This window comes from Cricetulus griseus, chromosome 3 (assembly GCF_003668045.3).
Source record: "Cricetulus griseus strain 17A/GY chromosome 3, alternate assembly CriGri-PICRH-1.0, whole genome shotgun sequence".
In the NCBI taxonomy this organism is placed as follows: domain Eukaryota; kingdom Metazoa; phylum Chordata; class Mammalia; order Rodentia; family Cricetidae; genus Cricetulus; species Cricetulus griseus.
Window position 1 is genome coordinate 183,180,933 of NC_048596.1, and position 17,165 is coordinate 183,198,097.

The 17,165-nt window shown below is 48.7% G+C and overlaps 1 protein-coding gene across 1 annotated transcript; it reads left to right on the forward strand.

Moving 5' to 3' along the window:
- Window positions 1–1,718: 1,718 nt before the first annotated feature.
- Has3 (hyaluronan synthase 3) lies at window positions 1,719–16,698 on the forward strand. Its single transcript, XM_035442653.1, has 4 exons — window positions 1,719–2,224; window positions 5,548–6,186; window positions 10,174–10,275; window positions 11,214–16,698. The coding sequence occupies exons 2-4, from the start codon at window positions 5,548–5,550 to the stop codon at window positions 12,135–12,137; spliced, it is 1,665 nt and encodes a 554-aa protein (XP_035298544.1). The 5' UTR covers window positions 1,719–2,224; the 3' UTR covers window positions 12,138–16,698.
- Window positions 16,699–17,165: the final 467 nt, after the last annotated feature.

Here is a 17,165-nt window from a genome sequence, read left to right on the forward strand (position 1 = left end):
CCACCCCCTAGAGCCAGCAGAAAGGGAGAAGAAAACTTCCGGTCATAGTTGGAGCCTTAGAAACTAACTAGCATGCACTGGCCCAGGAGCAGCTGCAGGGAAGCGAATGTGTACACAGAGACTCATGAAGGGGACAGAATTGGGCCTTTTCGGGATGGCTGCCCCATTCCTTGAGCCTCTAAATAGGTCGTTTTACAAGCAGTCAGTGGGCAGACAATGACCCTGGTGCATTTTGTCTAACCTATGGAATGTTTGTTTTCAAAGTCTGAAACTAGCTGTTAACACTTAAAAAGGAAGAGATTTCACATACACGTCTAGATTTTTGGCTTCTTCAAGCAGCTAAGCATCTGGCTATGCTAGGCCCTCCCACCACAGGGAGATGAACCTCTGTGTGAAACTCTGCTCTCCATGAGGTCACTGCACCCAGTTTTTAGTACTGCTTACTCCCTATTTGTTTTCCTTGATTTAAAATGTTGCATATTGCAACTTCAGGAGCAAGGAGGAAAGATCAAATACATCCCTAAGACTCGGGCCCCTCTAGACTCTGGTACCTCTTGATGTGGCATGGGTGGCCCTCAGCTCCTGGGGTCTATAATGGCATCAAGACCACATATTGTTTATCTAAATGCCAACAGAACTGCCTGTCACTGAATCCTCTAATAGGACGACCATGAAGCACCTCAGGCTGATGGGGGCTTACTATGGACTTTCTCGAGGACTCTGTAAATCTTGGAACAATCCTCTACCTCATTTCTAGGATAGAGACATGGAGGTTTATTGTGCGAAGCTGACAGACTCCTGAGCAATTCTCTTTACCAAGCAACCAAGCAACCACTTCTCTATCTGGTGATTTGCTAATGGCTATAGCAGGGCCCCTCAGACAGTCTGTAGCTCAACACACATGCCATTGTGGATTCAATATTAGCCTTTATTTCTGTATTTTATTGATATATTGTGGTATATCAATATATATCAAGATCAGAAGACTTGTGGTAGTTGCTTTTCTTCTTCCAACATGTAAGTCCCAGAGATTGAACCTGTTTGGCCCAAAGTGCCTTCACCAGCTGGCCCATCTCAGCAGCCTTAAGAGCACACTCTCAATCCCTTTAATCCCAGCACTCGGGAGGCAGAGGCAGGCGGATCTCTGTGAATTCGAGACCAGCCTGGTCTCCAAAACGAGTTCCAGGGCAGGTTCCAAAGCTACAGAGAAACTTTGTCAAAAAACAAACAAACAAACAAGGCGACATAGGAAGTTCAAGGACCTATCCTGGGCTAGAGACCCTGTCTCAAAATAACACAACAAAACAAACTCACTGAAGCTTTTAACCCATGCAGTGATCTCTCCTGAAGCAGGATGACACATATTGATTTTGTCTGCCAGGATAGGAGAGGGTGGATGCAAGTATGCCAGGTGACTGTGGCTAAGTGACTAAGGGACTGTGGACAAGTCTGAGAGGACAGCTTACAAACCGCAGCTCACATGCCTATAGAATTGCTTTGGCTGGTGAAGTTATCTCTGATGCTTGGAGGACACATAAAATTTTTTTTTTCGAGGTAGTGTTTCTCTGTCTAGCCCTGGCTGTCCTTCACTCTGGAGACCAGGCTGGCCTCAAACTCACAGAGGTCCACCTGCCTCCACCTCATGAGTGCTGGGATTAAAGGCGTGCGCCACCACCGCCCGGCCCCATGAATTCATTTTTAAAAGTAGTCTTTAATTATCATTTCTCTTCAAGTTTTTCTGAGATGTAAAAGGTCAAGGTCTCCAGCTGGTTCTAAACCTCTGCTAATAGCATGCTCCTCTCCTGGACCCTTCTCCACCTCACCTCACCCAAGTCTAGCAGGTACCTGGAAACTACTAGCAAGGATGTCAGATGTAAACTTAAGAGGTCGGGGTGTGGGAAATAAAGATATGAAAATGAGGAGAAAGAACTGTTTCAGCTTTAAGACCGGAATCTCCTAGGTTCCTGCTAGACCAATCTGCAGCTTTTGCAAACAGCCTTAATGTCATCAGCGCCCCACTGCGGAATTCAAAGCTCAGCTTGTCACGACTGTTAACACCTTCTTTGACCAGTCTCTTTCTGTTTGTTTCTCTTCTGTTCCTTTCTGTCGCCACCGGGAAGGTTCCAGGAGAACATTGGTTTTTTAGGGAGTCCCCTCACCTAACAAACCGCCCCTTGGCGTGCAGAAGTTGGGGGAAGATACTCTGGACTAGCCGGCTTACAGGGTGAGTAGCTTTTCAGACTTCGGGAGCGAGACGTGGGGGCGGGGATGGACAAGAACGATTTTGGAGGTCCCTACGGGTCATCTGGAAAGTTAACGACACTTCAGGTTCTAGGCTGGGGACAATGGCCGCCTTCCCAAGGCGACTGGCCCGGAGGTCGGCGCGGAGCAGCAGAGCCTTGAGCTGCACTGGGGGTCCCCAGTTTCCCAGAGGGCGCAGAGGCTGCGACTCTCGAGTCGGAGGGGCTGCGTCCACGAGGGACCCCGGGTCTGGAGAGCAGCAGCCGGGAACCCCGCGCGCTCGCGGGCTCCGGGAGCCCTCCCACTCTGCCAACTTTCTCGGCCCCGAGGCCGGAGGAGGGCGCAATACTTAAGGCGGCTCGGCTGGGCCGGCGACCATCAGTCGGAGCGCGCGGCAGCACCGTGGAGGCAGCGCGCCGCGGCGGGAGCCGGAGGAGGGGCATGGAGCCGCCGCGGGCCTGCTGAGCACCGGAGCGCGGGCAGCCGGCGGCACGGTGAGCGCATCCAAGGGGCGGGCCACACGGGACTGTTCTCAGGAGCCTCTTGACCGGCCCTGGGGATCCTAGGGCTCCGGGTGGTCAGGGCTGCGGCCACTCCAGGCTTCCCGGCGGCGGTCCATGCAGCCGGTTCCCCACCGATCTCGCCTTCCTTTCTTCCACCATCCTGGGCTCCTGCAGCCTCTCGGCCTTCCTTCCTCCCTTGCGGCTCGTGTTTTGTGAATGAATTAGGAGGCGGGCGGGGGTGGGGGGGAGGCTGTGGTGCGGGGCGCCAGGCTAGAGTGCCCTCCCCCCACTCACACCCGCAGGGGCTTCGCACCTGCCGGGACACCAAGATTTCCAGTGATCTGGTCCCCACAGCACGTGTCTGTGAGATGAGCTCCCACTCCTTGCCGGCTCAGAGGAACTGAGGGCGCCTAGGCGCGCGTGAGCGAAGGAGCCGCAGCCGGCAGTGCAAGTTTCCGTACCGCCGCGCGTGGGCCCGGCTGCAGGGCGCACCTGTCAGCGAAAGAGGCGCTGCGAACCTTGCAGCCCCTCAAAGTTTCCCGGCTGGGTAGAGAGGTGTGTGTCCGTGCCTAGAGGTTTTTATTTCTTTACTTCCGTTGTCATACTGGACAGCAATCTTGTAAAGCGCCCCAGCCTTATGCCCTTGGACCCAAGAGCGCTGTAGCTAACTAGCTAGCTAGCTAGCTTTCCCGGATCTCTTCTGAGGGGATGGAATAGAGGCCCGTGATATAAGATCTCACTCTTGTCTACCAGCTTGGGGAAATACAGCCCCCTGTCTAGGCAGGGGACCCCAACCAGAGCCCGCGCCAGAGACTGACTGTACACAGGATATCTGGCTGCAGAACCTTCTTGGGTCTTCTCTGGGGAGGTGGGTACAAAGGTACTGCCTCTTAATTCCTGAGAGGGAGGGGTTCGGCCCGCGGATGGAACGGACTGGCAACAGCAGGGATGCCGCCTTTGTTTGCAGGCACTCTTTCGCCAAGGTACCTGGGGCCCTGGGAAGATGAGTAGGGCCTGGTTTGGCTGTTATTTCTTGCATTTTACGTTCCTTCCTGGTTGGGTCGTGGGAAACCGGCACGTGGGTGTGGCCGTGTGGCTTTAGCCAGCGGGGTGAAGCTCAAGCCGGGTGAGGAGCGTGGGGAAAGCTTCGGTAACTGCCTTGGACCTTACCGGGCAGCCTCTGGAACTGCACCGAGGCGGGGCGCCAGGGCGCAGGTTGCTGGGCTGGCCAGGGTACCTTCTGTCCCCAGAGGAGGCAGACAGCGGGGCCCGCAGCGCCCTCCACGCATCAGCTAGAGGGGGACCGGGCAGGGGATGTAGGCCTGGAGCGTTCTGGGCTGGGTGTGTGCAGGGAGAGCCGGGAGTCCTACAGAGGAATCGTGCGGTGGCTCCGGGGGCTCATGGGGCAGAGAGCCCAGAGGCTAGGCTTCCCGGAGAGGCCAAGCTGCCAAGAGCTTTTTCAAATCTACACTGTTGGAAGAATGCTTTTGCGGATTTAAGCAGTGACTGACTGTTCCTCACCCATCCTATGTAAGGGGTGTCCTTGGCAGCAAAGTCTGTTCCTGTTGGGATGGGGCCCAGTTTCAGGGAGACCAGAGTTGAAGCCGACTTGGAAGTGAGAGGTCGTTGTCTGAGACATGGGTGGAAACGGATTCTCCAGATGGGACAGGTAGCGGAGACGGGAGGGAAGGGTAGCCTCTTCTCCCCCCTCTGTTTCATACCCTCTCCCACCTGGGAAGCCCTTGAGGGCTAATGTGCATCCATTTTCTGGGAAATTACCTAGATCTGAGAAGCAGGAATCATTAGCATCTCTCCTAGGGATCTGGACACTAAATGGTTGAGCAAGGTCAGGTAGCCAGGAGGCAGTGGAGCTTGTCCAACCCTTGATCTCTGATGCCAAGTCCTGGGCTCTTCTCATTAATGCACAGCTGTTCCCTACAGGGCAGGTGCTAGGAACCCTAACTTAGTTACAAGGGGAAACCTGCATTGTTTGCCCGAGTGGCTGATCAGGGGACATGCAGGAGAGCCTACCAGGGCACTAGGACCAAGTGGGTGGGGCTCCCCAGCAGCCATCTCTGCAGTGCCTGCAGCAGTTCCCTCTGGCTCTTAGTGCTGGACTTGAAGGAGGGTTGTCCATACCCAACCTGATCTCCCCCTTCCCCATCAGTTTCCCCACTGGCCTTTTCTCCTGCCTCTAAAGTAAGTAAAGAAAAAAAAAAAGTGAAAGCAAACATCGGACAGTTTCTTTTGGAGTTAGCGGTGGAAAAGGATAACGATTTGTCTGTTCACCTCACACCCCGTTTATGTTCCCTGCCCCTGCATTCTCCATGGGCCTTTTGCTATTACAGAGGTGATGGCACAGTGGGCCATGGACTGCCACCCGACTCCTCTTCTCCCACACTGACTTCTTGGTGCCCAGTGTCCCTGCTGAAGCTTGCCTATCAGGAGCTTTGGGTCAGGCAGGTCACACTCTACCATATTCCAGGGACTAGCCTTTGTTTTATCTATGATCAATGCTACTCTACTTCCCTTACACGTCAGCCATATGCTACTAGAACATGCTGTGAGAAGTTAGTAGTATAACACATTTTACAGGTCACACAGCTAAAGAGAAAGTGGGTTACACAGAAACGGCAGAACTGGGACTTGAACCCCAGAAGTCCAGCTGCTGATTTTCCGTGTGGTCTTGGTGAAGTTCAATAAGTGATAATGGTTTTTATTAGTGGGTCATTTCTCCTTTTGGGCCTATCTCTGAGGATATGCTGCCCCTTCCTGATCCACTCACTATCTCTACTGTTCCCAGATGCCGGTGCCGCTGACTACAGCCCTGCGTGTGGTGGGCACCAGTCTGTTTGCCCTGGTGGTACTAGGGGGCATCCTGGCAGCCTATGTGACAGGCTACCAGTTTATCCACACAGAAAAGCACTACCTATCCTTTGGCCTCTACGGTGCCATCCTGGGTCTACATCTGCTAATCCAGAGCCTGTTTGCCTTCCTGGAGCACCGGCGCATGCGCAAGGCAGGGCGCCCACTGAAGCTGCACTGCTCTCAGAGGCAGCGTTCGGTAGCACTCTGCATTGCTGCCTACCAAGAGGACCCTGAGTACTTGCGCAAGTGCCTGCGTTCAGCTCAGCGCATCGCCTTTCCAAACCTCAAGGTGGTCATGGTAGTGGATGGCAATCGCCAGGAAGATGCCTACATGCTAGACATCTTCCATGAGGTGCTGGGAGGCACTGATCAAGCTGGCTTCTTTGTGTGGCGTAGCAATTTCCATGAGGCGGGAGAAGGAGAGACAGAGGCCAGCCTGCAGGAAGGCATGGAGCGTGTACGAGCTGTAGTGTGGACCAGCACCTTCTCATGTATCATGCAGAAATGGGGAGGCAAGCGTGAAGTCATGTACACAGCCTTCAAGGCCCTTGGCAACTCAGTGGACTACATTCAGGTAAGGCTGCCTCCCTAGGAGTGTGTGCACATGGGCACATGTGGCCAGCAGGGCATGCTCTCCTCTAGCCACTTTAAATGGGTGTATGTCTTGGTGTTGTAACCATCCCTCCTCGAATATAAACAAGGCATAGTAGTTCTGAAGAAACCCTGGGGTTGACCAAACCTGGGCTGTGGCTCTGTTGGTAACTGAGCACATCTCTAAACTGGTGTCCCCATAATAACAGAAGCAAAAGGATACCAGGCAATTTTGGGGGGTGCTTCAAATATATCCATTCTTTTAACTCTTATAATAGCTCTGCACATAAAAGTACTGCTCTCTCTGAGTTCCCAGAAAGGTGAAACAGAAGTTTAGAGAATAACTTGCCTAATGTCAAACAGCAGACCAAAATGTCAGCCTGAGGCAGCCTATCCATGGCCTGCTTTTAGTCCTTGTGTCTCATTCCTGGCAACTAAACACCGTAAAGAAGTTTGAAGTGGGGACTAGAGAAACAGCTCACAGTTAAGAGTACTGTCCTAGTGAACCCACCTCTGTTCCCACAGAGCAGCTGACAACCTCTATAACTTCAGTTCCAGAGAATCTGACACCCTCTTATGGCCTTGGTAGGCAATGCATGCATGTGATGCAGAGTTACATGTAGACAAAACACCCACATACAGAAAAACACAGTTCTTTCTTTCTTTCTTTCTTTTCTTTTTTTTTTTTTTTTTTTTTTTTTTTTTTTTTTTTTTTTTTTGAGACAGGATTTCTCTTTGTAGCTCTGGCTGTCCTGGGACTTGCACTATAGGAAAGGCTGGCTTTCACAGAGATCTGCCTGCCTCTGCCTCCCAGAGTGCTGGGATTATAAAAATAAATCTTAAAAAAATTAAGTATGAGCCGGGTGTTGGTGTCACACACCTTTAATCCCAGCACTCGGGAGGCAGAGGCAAGCGGATCTCTGTGAGTTCGAGACCAACCTGGTCTCCAGAGCGAGTGCCAGGATAGGCTCCAAAGCTCCACAAAGAAACCCTGTCTCAAAAAACCAAAAAGTATAATGTAAAAGGATCCTGCTAAAAACCATTCAGCTTTGTTTGAGTTAGGACCACAAAGTCCCATTCTTCCTAGTGCCAGAATTCATGTCTGACACAGAAGCTGGAAGGACTCAGGTATATGAATGGCCAACTTCCTTTTTCCAGTGTTGACAGGACTAGAACTCTAAACAAACCTTGCCCAAATCCTGATCAAGTGGTCACTGGCACCAGCCTGGAAATTCTATTAGATTGACAAGGTTTATGTAGCTTAAAATTTCAAATACAAACTAGAAAGAGCAAAAATGATTAAAAGTGTACATTTTAGTACCAACTAGAAACACACAATTCAGTTGCCCAAGTTCTGGTCCAGAGTTCCTCACATCCTCTTGTGACTTCTCCACTTGCCAAAGGGTTCTGTTTGGTAACCCACTGTGTACTGATTCTATCTTATCGGCATCATGTTCAGTCCTTGAATGCTACTAAGTGTTCTATAATATAAAGTTAGCTTATATATTTTCGTGTGTGTGTGTGTGTGTGTGTGTGTGTGTGTGTGTGTGTGTGCGCGCGCGCGTGCGCACACGCGCACGTGCGTATGCATGTGTGTTTCTCCCCAAGACAGGTTTCACTGGATCCCTGGCTCTCCTGGAACTTGCTTTGTAGACCAGGCTGGACTCAAACTCAAGAGATCTGCCTGCCTCTGCCTCCCAAGTGTTGGGATTAAAGGCGTGCACCACCACTGTCGGGCCCTATCTTTGTTTTTGTTTTTTAAGATTGTTTTTATTTTATATGTATGGATATTTTGCCTGCGTATTGTGTCTTTGCACCATGTGTGACTGCTGCTCGTGGCGGCCAGAATAGGGAGTTTGACTCCCTAGACCTGGAGCTTTAAGCAGCTATAGTGGTAGGAACCAACCTGGTCCTCTTAACCACTGAGCCACCTTTTCAGCCCCACGCCCACCCCCTTTTAAAGTTATCCTTGTGTAAGAGTTGACCTGTTATGTCTTTTTTTAACTCCGTGGATCCAAGCATGTAGGAGGGATATGCCTAGAAGGCTGTTTGATTTTGCAGTTTACCTGGGGCCTTGGGGTCTTTGTTAAACTTCTCTTAGAACCCAGAAGCACAGGATAAAGCCCTTGGTGTTGGCAACTGCTCAGACAACAATAACTTTATCAGCCATTCCATGAACAGGAGCTGACCAAACCTGCTTTGCCTTTTTTGATCATCTGTGCATTCTGGTGGACCTTCAGACTCCCACACTAAAGCCATGCTCTACTCTTCATGGTCCTGAACCACTGCCTAAGGCAGTCCTGGGTTCTAGCTAGTCTTCAACAGCTAAAGATGTATATGTCCCTCTGTGGGAAAAAAACTTTGTCCAGCCAGTGGGGACACCCAAACAGACATTACTCTTTCTTCCCTGATTGCATAGCTATTACCTTCCTGGAGTGGATGAAGCAAAGTAGCACAGAGAATGGGTTAGACTGAGTCAAGAACAGCATCATTGAGCAGTTGGCCTTTAAATTGAGGCTCTGGGAGTCTGGATGGAGGTTCCCTGGGACCTTCCCCCAGCTCCAGTAGAATGGAAGGAAGCCTGGTGGGGAGGACAAAGGAAGCAGAGCTGGTGCTGGTGGCTATGCGTAACACACACACACACTCTCTCTCTCTCTCTCTCTCTCTCTCTCTCTCTCTCTCTCTCTCTCTCTCTCACACACACACACACACACACACACACACACATACACAAACACACAGACCCACCTTAGCATTACCCTGCTCGTTTGTGCCATCCTGTCTTCTACCATGAAAAGAACCAGGAAAACTGGGGTGTTAGAGGCAATCTTGTTTATTTTCGGTTCTGGGAATTTAATTGAGGGCCTTATGCCAGCAACTTTAGTAACGGCTTTGATGGAACAGGATTTGAGTTCATCTGCTCTGAGAACAGTGACCAAACAAACAGCCCAATCAGTGGGTTAGTAAACCCAACTTCCCTGCTTAGTGGAGTGCCAGGATCATTTCAGCAGCTTCAAAAAAACAGATAGAAGGGCTGGAGAGGTGGTTCAAGGGTTAAGAGTGCTGCCTGCTCTTCCAAAGGTCCTGAATTCAATTCCCAGCAACCACATGGTTGTTCACAACCATCTATAATGAGATCCAGTGCCCTCTTCTGGCATGTAGGCATACATGCATACAAAACACTGGATATTTGATTTAAAAAAAAAAAAAAAAAGACAAAAAAGGCTGGTCATGGTGGCTTACAACTTCAGTCCCAGAACTTGGGAGGCAGAAGCAAGCAGATATCTGAGTTCAAGGCTTTACTGGTCTACATAGTGCTCCAGCACAGTCAGGGGTACATGAAGAGACTCTATCTCAAAATGAAAGGAAGAAAAGAAGGCACGCAGACAGGCAGGCAAACAAACAGCAAGTCAGCCACCATGGTAAGTGTTCCCAGAGCTCAGGTGTAACTAACAGTGATGTATTAGATCATGAGGGAAGGAGCTACGTTTGTGGGCAGGATTTCATGCAGGGTGTGATTGCTGGCATCTGCTGCCAGCTTCTGGGCTTATTCCGAATAAGTCAGACAAGAGGAGCTGTTGGCCACATATACCTGTCATAGAGACTTGGCCAAGATTCTAAGCTTGGCTGCAGTAGCTTTGTCTCATGAAGTGGCTTTGGAGCTGGTAGACTCATTTTTATCACAGTGCTGTAGGTTTGCCAGGAGCCAGGTTTGAAATGAGATCACCTCAGCAGTGGCCCCTTACATCATCTCCTGGGGATCCCTCCTTTGCCGCATTGTGCCTGAACTGTTGGCTGTCCGTTTCCCTACTTCCCTTTGTTCCCTCCCCCCCCTTTCTACCTAGCATAGAGAAGTTTGCTGGAAGTGGATGTGAGAGGGGGTCAGGTTCCTCAGGCAGGAGCAGCTTCCTGAAGTGGGAGGGTACTTGTTTAGGCCTGCAGTGCTGACAGTATACTTACCTCCCTACAGGTGTGTGACTCTGACACTGTGCTGGACCCAGCTTGCACCATGGAGATGCTTCGAGTCTTGGAAGAAGATCCTCAAGTAGGGGGTGTTGGAGGAGATGTCCAAGTAAGAAGTAATCAGGAATTCCTGGGGGCTGGGGTTGGCCTTGTCTGTTTCAAACCCAGGGGAATATGCCTGGGAAACAAATCTCTGGACTTACTAGTATCTGGGGAGCGGCTTCCCTGAGAGTTTTCACTGGTCTTCAAGGGCTTACTTCACTGATAGTCCAACTCATTTCCTGAACATGAGTAAGGGGCGAGGAGCATTAGAAAATCTGAAGGGGGGGGGGGCTGGAGAGATGGCCTAGTTATTAAGATTACTGCTGCTCTTGCAAAGGACCCAGGTTCGATCACCAGCATCTACATGATGGCTCACAACAGCAGTTCTAGGGGATCTGATGCCTTCTTCTGGCCTCCACAGGAATGCATGCCAGTGGTGCACAGGCATGCATGCAGGCAACACCCACACAAAATAATTTTTTTGAAAGTCCATGGATTTGGAAGGAGCTAGAATTTGGATACTGCAGGTCTCAGAAACTACTTCCTTTTGGACTGAGTGTAGCAGATAGCTCCCAAGTTAGTTCCTTAAAAAGCCCATGCTTTAGGGAACTCAGCCTAAAGAACTGTAAGCAGTATGTTAAGCACACAGAACCAGGTCTTATGCCAGAGGGCACTGTAGGCAATGCCATGTCCTCCTAAAGGCTTTCCAACCACCAAAGGAGCAAGACAGGTAGAGTAGTTTTGCTTTCTGCTTCTTTCTCAAGCCCTTTTCTCTGCCATCACCAGTGCCTCTCCTGAGAGAAGGCACTGACTACTGGAGCACCTTACTGGGGGTAAGTGCAGTCACTGGTGTAAAGGTGGAGCAAGCTTTTATATGACCACTCTGACTTTCAGAGTCCCCAGTTCTAGTAAGTCCAGAACTGATGGCCAAGAATTTGAGCAGCAGGCTATAGAACTCAGGGTAGAAAGGCCTGAGATGAACAAGACATCTCTGTTCCCTTACAGATCCTCAACAAATATGATTCGTGGATCTCCTTCCTGAGCAGTGTGAGGTACTGGATGGCCTTCAACGTGGAGCGGGCCTGCCAGTCCTACTTTGGCTGTGTGCAATGTATCAGTGGGCCTTTGGGCATGTACCGAAACAGCCTCCTTCAGCAGTTCCTGGAGGACTGGTACCATCAGAAGTTCTTAGGCAGCAAGTGCAGCTTTGGCGATGATAGGCACCTTACCAACCGAGTCCTGAGTCTTGGGTACCGGACTAAGTATACAGCACGCTCTAAGTGCCTCACAGAGACCCCCACTAAATACCTCCGATGGCTTAACCAGCAGACCCGCTGGAGTAAGTCTTACTTCCGGGAATGGCTCTATAATTCTCTGTGGTTCCATAAGCACCACCTCTGGATGACCTATGAATCAGTGGTCACAGGCTTCTTCCCATTCTTCCTCATTGCCACAGTCATACAACTTTTCTACCGAGGTCGCATCTGGAACATTCTCCTCTTCCTGCTGACGGTGCAGCTGGTTGGCATTATCAAGGCTACCTATGCCTGCTTCCTTCGAGGCAATGCAGAGATGATCTTTATGTCTCTCTACTCCCTTCTCTATATGTCCAGTCTCTTGCCAGCCAAGATCTTTGCCATTGCTACCATCAACAAGTCTGGCTGGGGCACTTCTGGCCGAAAAACCATTGTAGTGAACTTCATTGGCCTAATCCCTGTGTCCATCTGGGTGGCAGTTCTTCTAGGGGGCCTAGCCTACACAGCTTATTGCCAGGACCTGTTCAGTGAGACTGAGCTAGCCTTCCTAGTCTCTGGGGCCATCCTGTATGGCTGCTACTGGGTGGCCCTCCTCATGCTTTATCTGGCCATTATTGCCCGGAGGTGTGGGAAAAAGCCAGAGCAGTGCAGCCTGGCTTTTGCTGAGGTGTGAAACCCCTGAGTAAAGTGGGAAAAGTGCAATGGGTAAGGGAGGGGAGGGGAATGGAAAGATAGAGTGGGAGGGAGGAGGGAGTCTTGTGTATTAGTTTCGTGGCTGAACGGACAAATCTGAAATGCAAAGAATTGTGACTGTGGTGTGGCCTGGGTAGCTCTGCTCTGGAAGCTTGGCACTGATTTTTCAGGCACAGGGCAGAAGAACTTGTCTGTTTTTAGGCTACTTGTCTGCTTGCCCTTGCACAGGCAATGATCTGAAAAAAAGATTTCACTTCCTTCTGGAAACTACAGAGAACCCAGAAGTGTACTAAACTAAGTGCCAAGTGGCAACTTTAGGTACAGGAGCAAGCAATGACAGCCTTTAGGAAAGTGTCCTCCTAGCCCATTGGAACATGATGAGGTCTAAGAGAAGTTCCCATCAAGTCTGGCTAGCTAGTATCCCCTGTCCCAAACTTCTTCTTAGCCATCAATGCATTAAGATTGTGCCTGAGATAACAAGGCTGGGAAGCCAGATCTTTGGTTAGAAAACAGGGTCTAAGAAATGGTGCTTTATGTAATATACTCTGCTGCACATCAAAACATCCCAGGGATGAGCCAAGCCACCAGGATTAAGTACTAAGTTTGGTGGTTGTTTTGTTTTATTTCTCTGTGTGTGTATATTATAAAGGGGAGTTTGGTCAGATGTCATGGGTATGTATAATTCCAGCACTTGGAAGGTAGGTGTAAGAGATCAGAGGTTCAAGGCCAGGCTGCACAACATGAGATAATGTCTCTGATCAAGAACAGTTTGACAGGAGGGACAAAGAGATTGTCCTGGTGCTAAAAAACAAAAACAAAACAAAACAAAACAACAACAACAAAATGGAGGCCTTGGACTGAATGTATTCCAACTGGAAACTGCTCAGACTTTTACGAGGATTCCAAAATTGTCAAGAGACCTTGCTGGGCAGATCAGATCTACCAGGAAGTTCAAACCCCAATGTTTTCAGAGAAGTCTTAGTTATTTTGTCTCATTCATACATGAATTCCTCTCAAATTCAGCTCTGATTTAATGTTTGGCATCCTACTTCATATTTTATTTTCATCCAAGGCACACAATTCTTAGTTGTTTTCTAGTGGGCGTGAGGAGCAGTCACCTATTCATTTTCATGGGTAAGTTTCTTCCCGTGGCAGAAAACTCTTACAAGACCTACAATGCTCGTAAGACTGCTCCCTACATGCATGGAAAGACTACAACCTCTGATCATACTGTTCTTCATCTTGGAACGGGTCAGAACCTTTGGCAGCTGGTTAGCATGTGTAACTTTCAGATAACTGTTCTCGACAATCATCCCCAATGGAAAGCTTCCTGGTGTTGCCCAAATGAACCCTCAAATCTTTGAGATCATCCATTCTCCTCAGTGGCTTCTCCAAGGCACTCTATGGCCAGGTAGTGGATACTTCCCCATTTGCTGCTTCAGTCCAGGAACCAAACTAGGAGCTGCAACTGTTCAAACAGCCTTCAGTCCTCTCATACCCCTCATAGCTGCTTGATTTCCCTGCTTCTTTTGGGGAGTGATAAGAAGTTTTTTTTATATTGTTTTAAAATCAAGACCAGACTTGGCTTTTGGATCTGAAACCTAGGATCATGACTAAGCCTTTGACTTTAGGGGTTGCTTATACTTTTTCCAAACATTTGTTCTCAGGAGGGGCCAGCTAACCTCTCAGAACCAACATTAAGGTGGAGAACAGTGTACACAGGTGCTTCGTACAAAGGAATGAAGTGCACTTCGAACCACAGATGGACAAACCCTGGGATTTCCCTTGCTCACATGAAGACAAGGGTTTTCCAGGTACAGCCAACAGTTGCCACAGCACACAGACCTCAAATTTCCAATAAAATTGCTGACTGATGTCAAGCCCAACCAATGGTGTCTGGGAAGCAACAGCCATTTGTTAAAGGCGGTTGTTCTGGGCCCTTCTGCTAAGAAGTGAACTATTTTGTGCACTACAATGGAGGCAATCCAGTCAACTACAGGGCTGACTTTACTAAGAGCATGTTTCTCTTCAGCTTTTACTTGAAGGTTAGTACAGGACAATGGACTCTGGATGAAAACTGGTTGTCCTACGATCAGCTCCTCTGCCTTGCATTGTGGTCAACTTTCCTCAGATTAAAGATGCAGGTACAGCAGTGAGCTTACAACATTTGACCTCTACTGGATTTTCTAATTTATTTTATAAGTTTTTCAGCAGCAAAACTAAACTGGGTCTACAGATGGATCCCTGTTTCTTGCAGAGGGAAGAGCCTTTATACAATGAGACTCATTTTGGTTTTTCCTCATGGACAGTTTCAGCCTCTTTTGTATTATTTCTACAATTTGTAAACATATTTATTTTTTACCTGCTTTTTTAAATAAGGAGGGAATTTTATTTAACATTAAGGGTTGGGGGGAATCAGAAGTGAGGTGGCTTTACTTGGTGATGATGTTCATATCATGTTCTTGGCGCAGCCACTGAGCACAATGCATGGGCCTTTTGCCTCTTAAGCAAAGTCACATGCAGAGGTGTGCAGCTGGAGCTCCTCTTCATCAGATAAGCGCCTGCATCCATTGCTCTATCTTCATCTTGCCCAAGCCTTTCATATCAAAGCAGTGTCATGGATTCTGTTAAACTTCCTAGCCCTTCCATGCACACAACCTAACATCAGACTTATAGCCTCCTTCTCCATGAAGTCTTAAGGTGAAGCCAGAGCAATCCTTTTGCTGTCTGTACTTAATGGTGATCTTGTTCTCAATCCTATACATGGCTAGAGGTGGTAACACACTGGAGCCATACTCTACCACAGTATCCAGCAATGAGGCTGTGACCAGCCCTCTTTTCACAAGAAGCTCCTTGTCCAGGGATGGTGGTAGAGGCTGAGATCTCTCACAGTTGCTTATTACGCAGGCTACAGCTCAGGTTTCCCTGACTCAATCTAAGGATGTGATCCTTATTTAACTCAAATCCAGTTGTTTCTGTTCCTGCAGGTTGCTAGACAAGTCATAGGTGGGAATTCCTCAGAGTGCAGCACAACTCTACCAGGACCCCTTCTCAGGATGATCCTTCTCCTGCTTCACAAGTCCTACCATCTTTCTCAATGCTGCCGTACATTGCAGTCATTGCAGGATACCACAACTAATGCCCTTCACCCACCCCACCAACAGCTGCTTTTGCAGCTTCAACTCTGCCTTTTCCTTCTGCTCCTCCGATGGTGGAGCTCCACCTCTGTCATCCTCCATGTTCTCTACTACAGCATTATCTAGTGAGGATGCAGTCTGAAGATACTGGCTCCTCTTTCTCCAGGACCACCTCTCCATCTGGGTATTTGGTGCTGACCTTTGCCTAGCAGTATGGAACCTAAGTATCCCTTTTGAGTCTAATGCTCAAGAGGCTACAACTTCATGGACTTTTTCCCTTTCTGCTTAGTCAACTTAAAGGTCACCATCTCCTTGAGTGTGAAATACTTAGAGATGAGCTGAGGCCTGCTGAACTTGTAGTTGCAGGCTGACCAAGTTCTCTGCCAATTCTCATTCATGAGACCATTGGTGGTATCACTCTAGTTCATATGAAAGGTGTCTAGCCAGTTCCTCTCCAATTCCCCATCTTATTTAGCTACCAAAGAGTAAAGACTTTGCTGTGTCAAGACTATTTGCATGGTGGGGCTAGGCACAATGCAGGCACTAGGTCTACTTCCACAGTTCCACATTCACCTTCTCTTGCAACATTTCTTTGTCCTTACAGGTAAAGATCAGTCTCTCCTTGGAATTAATGGTATGCTACTCAGTAAGGTCCTGCAAGTCCAAACTCCTCTACCAGCTTAGTCCTCTTCTCTGCCAAGCCTTCTGTCGCTCCTCACCATCCAAGCTGTGGTGTTCCCAAGGCAGTGATCATCCTCCCTCAACTTCTGGCTCAGGAGTGCCTTTCTTGTAGCTCTTCTCTAAAACTCATGGGATTGAGACACTGGCTGCTGTAAGCTCCTCTTTCTTTCTTAACACTGACCGTTAATAGAGTTTCAACCTCAACTTGGCTAGACCTGGTTTTTCAATGATGATTACCAGCATCTGAACTGGATGGGCCTCAGTGGTCATCATACTTTCTAGCTTCTCCACTGCTCAGAGTACTGTGCAGCACCATTAGGGACCTGAATTTCTTAACTTCCCCCCCATCCCCAATTCAACTCCACCTCTATTGTTCACTGCAGGTGTCATTCTGGTGCTGTTTCTTGTACTCCTAATGTCATTGTGGCAGTTTGATGATGCCCCTGTGCCAGCCATAACTGGTCCTAGCCACCTTTCTCTCAGAGGAGCTTGATGACTCCATAGTTAGTGTTAAATTGGCCTTAATGGGCCACCACCAAGCCCTGATGACACGAAAATGCAAACAATTCCGGGTGACAAGGCAGCTGCCAACCTGTTGCTGGCAACAACTAGTGGCTGCTTCTGGCATTGTCATTTTCATTGTCCTTGGAGATTAGCTTTTTTGTTGTTTTCAGGTCAAGAATTTTTTTTATTGCACTTATAAAAATAAAAACTTGTACATAATGCTGTTGTGTCCATTGCTATGACAAAGTACCAAAGTGAACTTTAGGAGGAAAGGTTCACTCTGGCTCACATTTTTGGTCTCTTATCAATTGACTCTGTTTCTGGGCACTTGGTGAGAAAAAGTATCATAGAAGGGAGCTTGTACTCAAGCAAAGCTACTCACCTAGAAGCTGCAGGGAAGCAAGGAGCTAGAGGAAACAAGGGAAAAAAAAATCCATCGAGGCCATGTTCACAGCAACTAACTTTCTCTAGTTGTGCTTTGCCTCCTAAAGTCTGCACCACTTCTCAATTAGCCTCTTAAACTATGACTCTATCAACAGAGCTGCTTGTCCACTGATGTTCAAGAATCCACTTCCTCCCTCTATCAAAGAGCCTTGCTGGGGACCAAGCCTTCAACACATGGTTAGAGGCACAGTGCAGATTAAAAGAAACAGCTGGGATCTCTGAATTATGTCTTTATGTTTAAT